General features: G+C 38.8%; 1 protein-coding gene and 1 pseudogene across 1 annotated transcript in view; one reads left to right on the plus strand and one right to left on the minus strand.

Moving 5' to 3' along the window:
- Positions 1-1325: 1325 nt before the first annotated feature.
- MPP4 (MAGUK p55 scaffold protein 4) overlaps positions 1326-13400 on the minus strand; it is a 37374-nt gene continuing 25299 nt past the window's right edge. Inside the window, exons 14-21 of the mRNA XM_052636072.1 lie at positions 13159-13173; positions 12043-12084; positions 11368-11538; positions 9857-9937; positions 6299-6392; positions 5809-5917; positions 4535-4669; positions 1326-1517 (exon numbers count right to left, since the gene is read on the minus strand). Of these exons, the coding sequence (XP_052492032.1) occupies positions 1326-1517; positions 4535-4669; positions 5809-5917; positions 6299-6392; positions 9857-9937; positions 11368-11538; positions 12043-12084; positions 13159-13173 (839 nt within the window). The remainder of the gene's footprint in view (positions 1518-4534; positions 4670-5808; positions 5918-6298; positions 6393-9856; positions 9938-11367; positions 11539-12042; positions 12085-13158; positions 13174-13400) is intronic.
- Positions 2732-2795, plus strand: LOC128044024 (uncharacterized; annotated as a pseudogene).

Below are 13400 nucleotides of genomic sequence, written 5' to 3' on the forward strand. Positions count from 1 at the left end.
CCATCCAAAGACGCACGACATAAAATCTGGGCTCACATAAGTGTTAAAAAATGACAGTTTTCTTCGTTTTGTTTGGTTGGGTTTCTGAGAAAAATAATGCTTGGTCACTTTAAATAAAAAACTACAGATATTTTGAAGCATACACTCAATTTGCTCAATGGTTAAGGAAGAGCAGATGGATGGCACGGATATGGGAAAAGTTAGGGAATGATCCAGTAGTCCTGTATGGATGTGAGAGCTGGACCATAAAAGAAGGCTGAGCACCAAAGAATTGATGGTTTTGAACTGTGATGTTGGAGAAGACTCTTGAGAGTCACTTGGGCTTCAAGGAGCTCAAACCAGTCAGTCCTAAAGTAAATCAATTTATTGAAAGGACTGATGCTGAAGTGGAAGCTCCAATACTTTGGCCACCTGATGACAAGGGCAGACTCATTGGAAAAGACCCTGGGAAAGACTGAAGGCAGGAGAAGGGGGCCACAGAGGATGTAATGGTTGGATGGCATCACCGGCTCAGTGGACAAGAGTTTGAGGAAATTCCAGGAGATAGTGAAGGACAGGGGAACCTGGCTGTCCTTGGGGTCCACATGACTGAGTGACTGAACAACAAGGGAGTGATCCAGAGGGTGAACATATATAAAGGCAGGAAGAGCGACTGGAAGTCTCGAGTTGGTGGAATAACATCCTTATCCCCTTGTTTCTCAGACGTTGGTGTTTAGCACTAAAATTCATTGCTCTTTCCTAATTTAGGCATAAATGTAGATACTGGCTTTTGGGGAAATTAATGATTGCTACAGCCCTGATCAAAAGAATAATTTTTCCTTGTAGCTTAATGTGTAAAATGAGAACAGTGCTGTTTCAGTAAGTTTTGATGTTAGAGGTGATTTGTATATTAATCCTTCCTTCTTGCAGTTAAACTGTGTACTTTTTGAAAAATCCGTGGTTTTAAAACAAGTTTCATAAGGTAAAATACAGTTTCTGAAATTAAATACAACATATTTTATTTAGGAAAGCTTTTTTATCTGAATCACACAAAGGCCATGTGAAATCTATGAAAGGTCCTCATATTCAGTGACTTAACATTGTTCCCTACCAATTGCTGCATATAAGGTAAAGAAAAACATTTTTTTCCCCTGAAATCCAAAGAGATAACTCTACATAACCATACAAATTTCTTTCCAATAAGATGAACAAACTGCAGCACTTTTGCAGTTGCACATATTATAATAGAGCAAATATGACACTGATGTTTTAGATTATAGCTGTTTTTCCAGCTCTAGGGAACAGGTGAACATTGTTAAAACTCCAGTATTAAGCAGAAGGCCTCTTTAAGATTTTGTATCAGAGGAAACCCACGTTGCTGGTACCCACTGAGACTCCTCCTGAGCCTTCTGAACTGCAGACAACAACTGGGCACATGCCTCTTGCAAGTTGTCATTCACAATCACATGATCAAAAAACTGGCCAAACTGAGTCTCCATTTTTTGGGCTAAATCCTCCATCTCTTGTAGATCTTCATCCTTTAGGAAAAATAGAAAAATACAAATAGCAAACTTAATGAGATGAATAGAAAAAACAGGCAGTTATGTTGTTATACTCAGAACTGTAGCTGTTTATAAAAACAGGTCATGTAAATGTTCTCCACTCTAAACTACAAAACTTATGTTTCTGTGTTTAGTCTTACTTACTGTCTCCCACACCAAGTTTTCATAAAGTTGAGTTAATAGTTTGTAGACAACCAATCCTCTCAACTTCCTATTTGGACTTAAATTATCTTATTCTATTATCTAAACACTTGGAGCTCTCAAACCACATACAACATAAAACCAAGGAAATTTTATCAGTTAAATATAAATAAAAATTAAACATAAATTTCAAATGAACATTAATCTGATAAGAATGACATTATTTTGTAGACACAAATGGCCACTTTGAACATGATGGTACGACATGGTTCTTCAAATGAGGCATTTCTAAATTACTCTTCATGATGACTGACTTCACCTATAATATTGTCTGTTTCTACGACTGTGAAAGTTTATTTAGTCAAGATCATTTGGCCTTCACTTGGCACTAATACATTAAATTCATTGCTATTATTTTCTTATTTGTCTACAATAATTAGTACAACTTGTCATAAATACAAATATAAATATGGGTACTGAGATCTTGTGGCAGTACTCCTTTGCAAGGTGACCATACACAAGACCTAGAAACAATCTTGTTAACTTTTCAGATCGCCATAAAACTGAGAACAAAATTTAATTAAGACTCAGAGAACATATCCATAGACTCCACTGTTTGAAATGCTAACTGGAGAATCAAACTTCCATACAGTAGCCTTTGAAAAAATAATGAAGATAAAAATAATGAGAGGTAAAGGATAATACAAAGATAACTCATGCTCACTTCAGCAACACATATACTAAAATTGGAATGATGTAGAAGATTAGCATCGGAGAAGGCAATGGTATCCCACTCTAGTACTCTTGCCTGGAAAATCCCATGGACGGAGGAGCCTGGTAGGCTGCAGTCCATGGGGTCGCTAAGAGTTGAACACAACTGAGCGACTTCACTTTCACTTTTCACTTTCACGCATTGGAGAAGGAAATGGCAACCCACTCCAGTGTTCTTGCCTGGAGAATCCCAGGGACGGGGGAGCCTGGTGGGCTGCCGTCTATGGAGTCACACAGAGTTGGACACGACTGAAGTGACTTAGCAGCAGCAGCAGCAGCAGAAGATTAGCATGGCCCCTTCTCAAGGATGACATGCAAATTCATGAAGTAATCCATATATTTTACTTGTTTTACAAGACTAAAAAGTTCTGGAGATCTCCCTCACTATATGAACAGAATTAACATAACTGTACACTTAAAATGAGCAAGATGGTAAGTCTTATTTTATGTTATATGCTTTTTACCACACCACACACACACACACACACACACACACACACACGAGCACATGCATGCACACCCAAGTGGATATAATGTCTTGATCTAGACGATGGTTACCTGGGTGCATACACACTGTAAAAGATTCTTTGAACTATACACTTAAGATTTATACACCTTACTGAATGTATGTTATGACTTAAAATATTGAAAGTATATTTAATTAAAACTATACATATATATATATGGGAAAATCACTGATTAATCCCACCTGGCCTGGCCCCTCTATTATTACTATAATTATTAATAAACATCTTTTATGTTTTAATATATTTATAAAGAGATCTCATATAATAGATGATATCAATTATTTTATTTTTTCAGATTTACTTTTTTAAATATAAATTTATTTATTTTAATTGGAGGCTAATTACTTTACAATATTCTAGTGGTTTTGCCATACATTGACATGAATCTGCCATGGGGGTACATGTGTTCCCCATCCTGAACCCCACTTCCCACCTCCCTCCCCATCTCATCTCTCTGGGTCATCCAGTGCATCACCCCCGAGCACCCTGTCTCATGCATCAAACCTGGACTGTCAATCTATTTCACATATGATAATATACATGTTTCAATGCTATTCTCCCAAATCATTCCACCCTCGCCCTCTCCCACAGAGTCCAAAAGACTATTCTATACATCAGTGTCTCTTTTGCTGTCTCATATATAGGGTTATCATTACCATCTTTCTAAATTCCATATATATGTGTTTGTATACTGCATTGGTGTTTTTCTTTCCGGCTTACTTCACTCTGCATAATAGGCTACAGTTTCATCCACCTCATTAGAACTGATTCAAATGTATTCTTTTTAATGGCTGACTAATGTTCCATCGTATATATGTACCACAGCTTTCTTATCCATTCGTCTGCTGATGGACATCTAGGTTGCTTCCATGTCCTGGCTATTATAAACAGTGTTGTGATGAACACTGGGGTACATGTGTCTCTTTCATTTCTGGTTTCCTCGGTGTGTATGCCCAGCAGTGGGATTGCTGGGTCATAAGGCAGTTCTATTTCCAGTTTTTTAAGGAATCTCCACACTGTTCTCCATAGTGGCTGTACTAGTTTGTATTCCCACCAACAGTGTAAGAGGGTTCCCTTTTCTCCACACCCTCTCCAGCATTTATTGTTTGTAGACTTTTGGATCGCAGCCATTCTGACTGGCGTGAAATGGTACCTCATTGTGGTTTTGATTTGCATTTCTCTGATAATGAGTGATGTTGAGCATCTTTTCATGTGTTTGTTAGCCATCTGTATGTATTTTAAAGTAAATTCAAATACTTTGCAAAATAAATAATCCATTCTAAGTACACACACCCAATTTCTGTGTGGTTTTGCAAACTGTGACTTGAGGGCCTTTTCTTTTAAAGCTAGACCCAAAAAGAGGAGAAAAATAAGAGTAGTTATTAAACTTTGTTTTAATATCTATAAATGACATTCAATAAGGATAACTCATAAGGGTAATATTCATTAGAAACAAAAATTACATTCCTTAATATAGGGATACTGTGGAATAATACAGTAATTTTCTGACTGGGGAAAAAAACAATATACTCATCTATCTCCTCTGTATCTTACCTTGAACTTCACGTCCACAAAGTAGTCTGTAATAATCTTGGCATTTTTCCGAGATCGCTTCATACAACTCATGTTAGATGGCTTTATAAATATGACATAGGGCTTCAGTTCCTGGGTTCGAGCCACTTGAATACCCTACACAGAAAAATTAAATACACATTTAAAACAGAAGTCCTTACATAGATATGTATGGCTGAGTGCCTTCCTTGTCCATCTGAAACTACCACAACATTGTTAATCAGCCCTAACCCAGTACAAAATAAGAAGTAAAGTTTGGGAAAAACCATAACGAAGAAAAAAATGAGAAAAAAAGAAGCCCTAGTAGCTGAAATATCTCAAGAGAATATTAAACTGAGAATCTAAAAACATAAGTCCTAATTTTCTAGAGTCAACATGAATGTTCTCAAAATTTCTAAGACCATAAATAAGCAGTTATTTTTAGCCAGAGTATACTCTCATGTGCTCCCAAGTCCTCAACTCTAAAAAACATTTTAATAATTAAGAGATGGAGTTCTGGAATCAAAATTAAGTTCAAATCCTGGCTCTTCCTCTTACTAGCCATGACACCCTTATTGAAACCTGAGAATAGGATTCTACACATGATCTCATGGGCAAAAGACAAAGACAGACTCAACTCTCAAGGCCAATCAGGTCCCTCACTTCCCTTTCCTCTTGCCACTGACTCATAACAGATCATGCTGACATTCAATCCAAGAGAGAACAACTCTCTTGTCCTCTGATTAGCATAAAAGGTATTATTTTTACATGACTACAGAAAACATAAAGTAAACACAAGGTTCATAAAAATTTTGACAACACATTGTATGTTCTTTTTCTCACCTCAACTCACTCACTCCTGCTCTATTCCACATATGGTCTCAGGGAGACAGCTATTGATATAACATAGGAACCTCATCCCCTTACATAAAGCAACATTTTATTCCCTCCACAAGAAGTTACCTTTAAAAAAAAAAAAAGATCCTCAGTTTTCTTTATGGTTGTCTGCTCATTTCTGGGGGTTTTTCACTTTTTTTTTTTTTATTTTATTTTCTGTTGTTGCTGTTGGTTTTTTGGGGGGGTGGGGCAGGTTTGAGAAACTAGATTTCTTCCCCCCAACTAAAAAGACAAGATAATGACAATTGATTTTTCAAGTAAGATCCTGGTCCTTATATATGGGAAGTAGTCTTATCCTAACAGAAGAAAGCATGTGCAAAAAATGGATGGCATGCATTCATTACTTTGGGGAGAAGGGAAATATTCCACCACAGACCCACCTGAGGCTCTAGGTCCATAACACAGATCTTTCCATCATCAAGGACTGCTTGAACAGCATCCACACTCGTGCCATACAAGTGGCCTTTGTACTCACCATACTCGAGCATTCTGCAAGGGTGAGATAAAGACAACAAGAACTGTTTGTACAGGTAAAATTATTATTAGCAATAACACAGAGATAAATTCCGACAGAAGAGAGTAAAATATGTGGATCTTGATAAATGAATTAGTGGATATTCAACAGGAAAAATATATTAGGAGATCTAAGACTTAACTACTCCAAATTCTCTGAAATTTGCAACTCAGTTCAGCTCCTTCTCCAGACTCAATGAGTTAGTGTACTAGTAAATCAATATACATTTTCTTACTTAATTTTTCAGAATAAAAAAAATGTGTCCCAGAAGTTTGGGACAAAGCATGAAAATAAGAGATCTGTTTTAAGTATAAAACAACGAGAGGAGAGAACCAGATTCAGAATGTCTAGCTCACCTGTGACTGTACACGAGGCTTTCAAATGTTTCCTTTGACACATAGTGATACTCACGACCATCCATTTCATAACTCTTTTTGGAACGAGTAGTATCTGTCAAAATAGGGAATTTTTAAGATTTTAGAATCTACAAAATGTTTGGACTTATTGCCCATATGCATCTGGATAAAGATGATCAAAATAAATATATTAATACATAAGCAGATAAATAAAATGCTAGAACAAAACAAGGGAGCTGATTGGTGATAAGAAAGTAGAAGTTCCCATATCAAAATGAGCTAATCATAAACCTTTGTTAAGTGTTTGTGGTGTAGACTAGACCAGAACGTATCGTATTTAAGCCAAGATAAAGAGGCTGTAAAGGAACTCTTGCTGTTACGTCAGGACAGGAAGTGGTAAGTTATTTGTGAGCCCCATGGTGCCTAAGGGCTTCCCAGGTGGCCCAGTGGTAAAGAATGCACCTGCAGTGCAGGAGACACAGGAGATGTGGGCTCAATCCCTGAGTTGGGAAGATCCCCTGGAAGAGGAAATGTCGACCTACTCCAGTATTCTTGACTGGAATATCCCATGAACAGGAAAGCCTGGTGGGCTATTGTCCATGGGATCACAAAGAGTCAGACATGACTGAGCATGCACACACAAGGTGCCTAAAGGCCCTCAGGTGGCGAAACCAGCAATATCTTACGTTTAGATAATGCATCTCCCAAGATCTCATTTCATCCTTCATATTCCTAGCTAGGTGAAATGCTGTTATCTGTAGCTTACTGATAAGTAACTAAAGATTTCAGAGAGTAACTAACTTGCTCTTGTGAATAAAACTAACGAAAACCAAAGTTGTAGACAAGCACCTAGGTGTCCTGACTCTTCCCAAACTAATTTCTTCTACCACAGCAGATTGTGTCAGATTTGAAATAAAGCCCTGACACTCTGTAGTCTTGCTCAGATGCATTAACATCCAAGTAAGCTGGTGATCAGTTTTAGGGATCTCCAGAAAGAAAAGATTGGTAGAGTCTAGATTCAATCTGATGCTTTGATATGACCACGTTGTTCATAGATTCTTCAACCTAAATAGTACCTGGTATAGAACACAGGAGTTCACTGACTACCTAAAAGTGATTCTAGTCTGCTTACCCATTTGTTCAACTAACATATACTGAGTGCCTATATTCCAGCTATCATATTAATTTCTTAGAACACAAAGATGAATAAGACATGGTTCTAGCTCTGTGACCTGTATAAACTATAAAGCTGCTAGTCCCTTAACCTGCATTACAATAAATTCTTGTTCATAAAAAATGTGTATTTACATTTGATAAAGTTTAAAGATGAAATAGATCAACATCTGATGATACCAACACATGGAAATGACCAAAAAGGAACTTGAAATAGACCCTGAATGATGAAAGGAGTTCCCAACATTTCAAGATACAATACTTTGGCCACCTGATGCGAAGAACTGACTCATTTAAAAAGACCTTGATTCTGGGAAAGATTGAAGGCAGGAAGAGAAGGGGACGACAGAGGATGAGATGGTTGGATGGCATCACCGACTCAATGGACGTCAATTTGAGTAAACTCTGGGAGTTGGCAGTGGACAAGGAGGCCTGGCGTGCTGCAGTCCATGGGGTTGCAAAGAGTCGGACATGACTGAGCTACTGAACTGAATTAACTGAACATTTCAAGAAGCTCAAAAAGCAAAATTTTTTTCTTTATTCAAGTCTCTCTTTAGTTCCTCAGAGTTCCTACAGTTATGCTACCCTCCTATAGCTTTGTACTGAAAAAAAATCTAATTCTCAGGTGATAGAAAATTATGTTACTATCAGCCCAAGATAACCCCTTCTCCTTGGCTTCTATCCTACTATGTTATATATGGTAGGCTAAGGTCTGTGAATTGGTGCATGACTTGAGGGGTTCATTCTGAGCTTAAAACTGTTCACTCAATTTAAAGAGCAAAATATGGGCAACATATTCCCATTTTGAATGATGGTTATCCAGACAACATACAATTCTACATTCTGTGGGCATTTTATTTTTATCCAGATTATTGCAAGTGGTGATTTCTTTATTAGTTTTTGCTTTGTAGTGCCCATTCTTACATAGGTAAACAGTACTTGGAAAGCACAACCTATGGGATGTGATCATAAAACAACTTCATTTGTTCGGCCCTGGATAGAATTCTCAAATTCATCTGATTACTCTTAGGTTTGTTTGTTTTTAAAAAAAGGTTCAATATCATTTATGCCTGAAACTCAGTCTCAATAATTTAAATTCTGTTTCCTTGTAATCATCAAAATTACGAACTTTATTTATATTTCAGGCTTCTTCTCCCCACAGCTGGCTCAGACTTGCTACACCAAGAGAAGCCTGACATCAGAGAAGTCAGAAATCAGGAGAGGGAGCGTGATTCTCTTCCCTTCCCTTTCATTGCATTCCTACTGCTCCTCCAGTTTTATAACTCTCCAAGCCTAAGCGCAGAGAGAGAGGAGGAGCAAGCAGGGCAGGAAAACTCTTACTTAATTGATGCTGATGCTGGCTTCTCATGGCTCCTTTTAGACTTAGCAGATGTTTAAATCTGGCTCTTAATCTCCCAGAGGATTCAGCGGATTATTTTGCAAAGCCTACCCCTCTACCACCACTACTGGGTATCTCAAATCCATCTCTATTCCACCTAGTCATTTGTGATTTCTTCCATACCCTCAGGTACCCAGGGCTTCATGTTTGGTCTCCTTTCATTGACGCTTCCTCTTGGGCAGGAACCAAGACAACACCCAGGCAGACTTTCTTCCATATTATCCACCCAGATCTGGTCTTTGGGGGAAAAAAAATCCCAGCTCTTTTGCAGTGACAGACTCTAAAATGGCAGCTACCTCCCCCAAATAGCCTTTGGCCACTTCTAAACTCTCATGCTTTAGATATTTCAGATATAATTCTGATTCCAGTCTTCTGTGTCTCCCCAAAAGCACGAAACACATATTAAGCTCTTTAAGTGGTTTTCTTAACTTCTTCTCTCTTGCCCTGAGGTAAAGGGGAAGCACCCACATCCACAGGCTCCTTCACCTTGGATGGTATAATAGTTATTGTTCTTGTTGGTCAGTCGCTAAGTCGTGTCCAACTCTTTGCGATCCCATGAACTGCAGCACACCAGACCTGCCTGTCTATAGTTGATTTAAAATTATATGTGCATATATTAAAATAAAAAATATGATAAAGCTTTCAAAGAGCCAAGCACACTGCCGGGAGGATTATAAATATTGAATGAATGCTAGCCATTATTATTAAATATTTAGTTTTCCTAAAAGGTTATGTATATGATCGCTAAGCAATGGAAAAAAAAGACTCACTTTTCAAAAGCCTAGCTAGCTAGCTACATGCTAGTAAGTCAATTTCCTCTATTAAAATAAGTTTAGTTAGAAATACTGAGGACTATCTGTGTCTTACATTCTTACAACAAAGATGGTATAAAATAGTTGAGATCAGTACATGTGCAGATCTTTTTGCACCTGTAAAAAGAAAATCTTACTCCAGTATGAACCCCTATGAAAGAAAAGTAAACGTACGTGGCACAGCACTTTGAAAACGGTCAGGATTAAGTTCAATAAGTTGTCTCCTCAGTTCATTTACTCCAACACCAGAAGGTCCTAAACAAAACATCATATATGGAAATGATTAGAAGTGGATAAGCAGAGGTACGTGGTGAAACCATCACTTTGATCCTTCCACTGAAGACACTTGAGAGCACATGTTTTTGCAGGGAAAATAACATAACCTCCATTCCCATGAATGGAAATAACCCCGGAAAATTCTTGGGAATTTTCCTGATGACCTGTGGAGTAACCCACACTTCACCTGATGACCTGTGGAGTAACCCACACTTTCAGAAAAGAAGTAGGGAATTGCAGGAACGTGTCACCCAGGAACACTTTGCCTAAGGTTGGCTACTCTGAGAAGTCTCTAGCCTCATGTCAGATCATTTGAGACAAGCTGCCTTTCCTCTTCCCATGAAGTTCCTATCACAGCACAACTCAGAAGCTGGCTTCCACAATGATAGAATTCAGGGACACATCCCTGACCACAAGTGGAGAAGTCAACACCCCCATGTGCAAGTGAAGGCAGGGCTGGCTTCATGGGCAGAGAACTGTGCAAGCCACAAGCCCACGCTTAGGCTGCTGCACTTGGCTTAATGCTCTTCTTTTGCCTCACATATAGTCTTCATTTTTGAATAAGGGGCTTTTGGATTTTTATTTTGCTCTGTGTCCTGAAAATTCTGTAGCTGGTCCTGGCTGTGAGGTATGTTGTTCTGCTTCAAAGGGGCCTGCCTTCACCACAACTGGGATACACAGAGAAGACGTCAGCAAGAGGGAAGTTACTGCTACTGAGGGCAGGAGGAGAAGGGGACCCAGGGGAAGAGATGGCTGGATGGCATCGCTGATTCAATGGACATGAGTTTGAGTAAGCTCCAGGAGATGGTGAAGGACAGGGAAACCTGGCATGCTGCAGTCCATGGGGTCACAAAGAGGTGGACACAACTGAGTGACTGAACAGCAACTACTATGGCAGGGACCAGCTTTGTAGACATCTGGGTCACAACGCAGGTCGTCCCAGTGCTATATTTGTCCTGTTCTTTAGCACCAAAGATACAGTCCAGAAGCTTTTTAGAAACTCTCCTAAAGGGGACAGTTACACATTTCTTAGAGAAATGGATCTTAAGCATTTTTGTTCCTAATATAGACTAATGATGGTGGGTGGGGGATGGGAAATATCTCATCCATGCTTCTAAAAGAAATTCTAAACAGGACAAAAAAAAATCGTAGTTATAACCTCATCATATCACACCTTGTTGTTACACAGGTTCATATACAGCTTGGCATACCACATTCAACTGTAGACATTAAAAGCATAATTAATAACGTTCTATTTATAAACACACATTAAACAACGGTTTTGTCTTTTTTTTTTTTTTTTTAAATGCAGGCCCACAGAGTCCTACTTTTACTACTACGCCCAATGCAAGACTAATGAAAGGCAGGGGAACCTCGCCGCGGATGGGGCGACTGCCCTCGGCACATACCCACGAGCACGATGAGGCGGTGCTTGTCCGTGGGGCGTCGCTGGTATCTCACCACCTCCTCGTAAGGGGCGCCCACCGCGCCGGCGCAGCTGCTGGCGCCGCATCCCGGGGCGCGCAGCTGGCTTCGGTGGGCCCTGCGGCGGCACAAGCGCATGCTGCGGCGGAAACCCGCTGCCAGGGTGGAAACGGAGGGACAGTAAGATCCAGGGCCGGGGAGCTCGCTTCCTGCCTCTCGCCTGGAGAAACAGGCAGTGACTGTGATTCGAGACAGTCCATTTTATTTTTTCACGTGGGACCTTAGTTCTCCGAGCAGGGATGGAATACGTGCCCCCCTGCAGAGGAAGGGCAGAGTCTTAACAGAGGGACCTCCAGGGAAGTCCCGGAAAGAGCTGACATATGTGTGTCGAAAGGTAGAAGATAGGAAGCAATAGAAAAGCTGCAGGGTCTGGAAAGCAGAATGTTGGTCCCCAGGCCTGGATGCATACTGGAATCATCTGGGTGCTTTTAAAATAAAAAAAATGGGGCCACTGACTAGTTAAAAAAAAACAAATATAGAAACCAGTTTGAGAACACCCATCAGCAAAAGAAGCTTTCATAAGAGCCAGGCTTATCCATAATGGTATGAATATAACTTAGCAAGTGACAAAGAACCACCTTTCATTAATCATTACCTACCAATGTAGAACTTCTGAGCATAGCCAACAAATTCCTCCTTGTCTGGAACACAGCAAATGGCAGGAACAGAATATGTGAAGGAGAAAGAGAAGTTTACTTAGAAGAGGTACATGAAATAAATCTTTAAATAAATAAATCTTTGAATCTTCAAGTGACACTATTTCAGTAGTGAAAACTGTCCTAAGCACTTTCCATTTTATCACATGCGCTAAACTATTTAGAGACATGCTCCAGAAATATAGCAACACACTGGATATATTCTGTCTAGGATAGTTGGAAAAAAAAATCTATTATAGGCTTCTTTAAAGTTATAAGAAATACTGGGTCATAGTGAAAACATATATTTGGGTATACATTTTTGAATGTTCCCAAGGAAAACTGATTTTTTAAAAAGGAAACATATAAACTGGTTTTGGCTTTAACTCATAAATATGGTGTTCTGTAGGCCCAATAATTAATTTCTTTGTTAGAAATGGGATGTTATTTCTTCCCTTATGAAATGGTTCATTCTGTAGAAAATTAGTATTTGCTTTATAGATGCAAATTCTTTCTGACTCTGAGAGACAAAAGAGTGGGAAACTGTGCCTACTAGTAACATCTAGAGCTAGTTTAAACTTCTGTCTCTGCTTCCACTGGGGTCTCAGAAAAATTATCCAAAACTATGGTGAAAAATGTTATAAAACTGTCATTTGAAATTACTTCTTACTAATGTATTCCTTTTCACTTATACAACTCTGTTCTGATCATTGAAATAATATAGAAAGAGCATTTATTCATAGAATGAAATGACATAGATCTTTCTTAACTTTGGTGTTTAAACATACATTTTAAAATATAAAGAAAACACACAAGTATCAATTCCATCTTCTGGTAAGTAAGCACATTTTCCTAACTTAAAATTGGCAATAAGTTTGAAAGAAAATGTTTACTTAGGGATATAGTCATAAAACCAAAACATATTTTCTATGACATTGATTATGTCATAATTGATTTCATCCTTAAAATATCATATCTTAAAACATTTCCAGTGAAGTATTCATGTTGAGGCATGTTTGAAAGATCTCAAACATAGCTCTATTTGGCGTACCAAGGACATAAAAATGAATAGTTAGTTACCTTCTGAAAGTTCCTCTGGATGTTTCGGTGAGTTAAGAAACAGACATGAAAAAGTTAAGCCTTTGAGGAGATCAAGTTGGCAAACTAAAGACAAATAACAAACAAATGACACAAGTGAGGCATTCGTGTTACCCTTAGAGAAAGCTGTGAGCTGGTCAAGATGAACAGCACACAAACCAGACTCAGAAACTCCCTGGACCTGTGTCTGCTGCCCAGCAGACTCTAACTTCCTGAAAGCTGCT

The sequence above is a fragment of the Budorcas taxicolor genome, chromosome 2, assembly GCF_023091745.1.
Source record: "Budorcas taxicolor isolate Tak-1 chromosome 2, Takin1.1, whole genome shotgun sequence".
NCBI classification, from domain to species: domain Eukaryota; kingdom Metazoa; phylum Chordata; class Mammalia; order Artiodactyla; family Bovidae; genus Budorcas; species Budorcas taxicolor.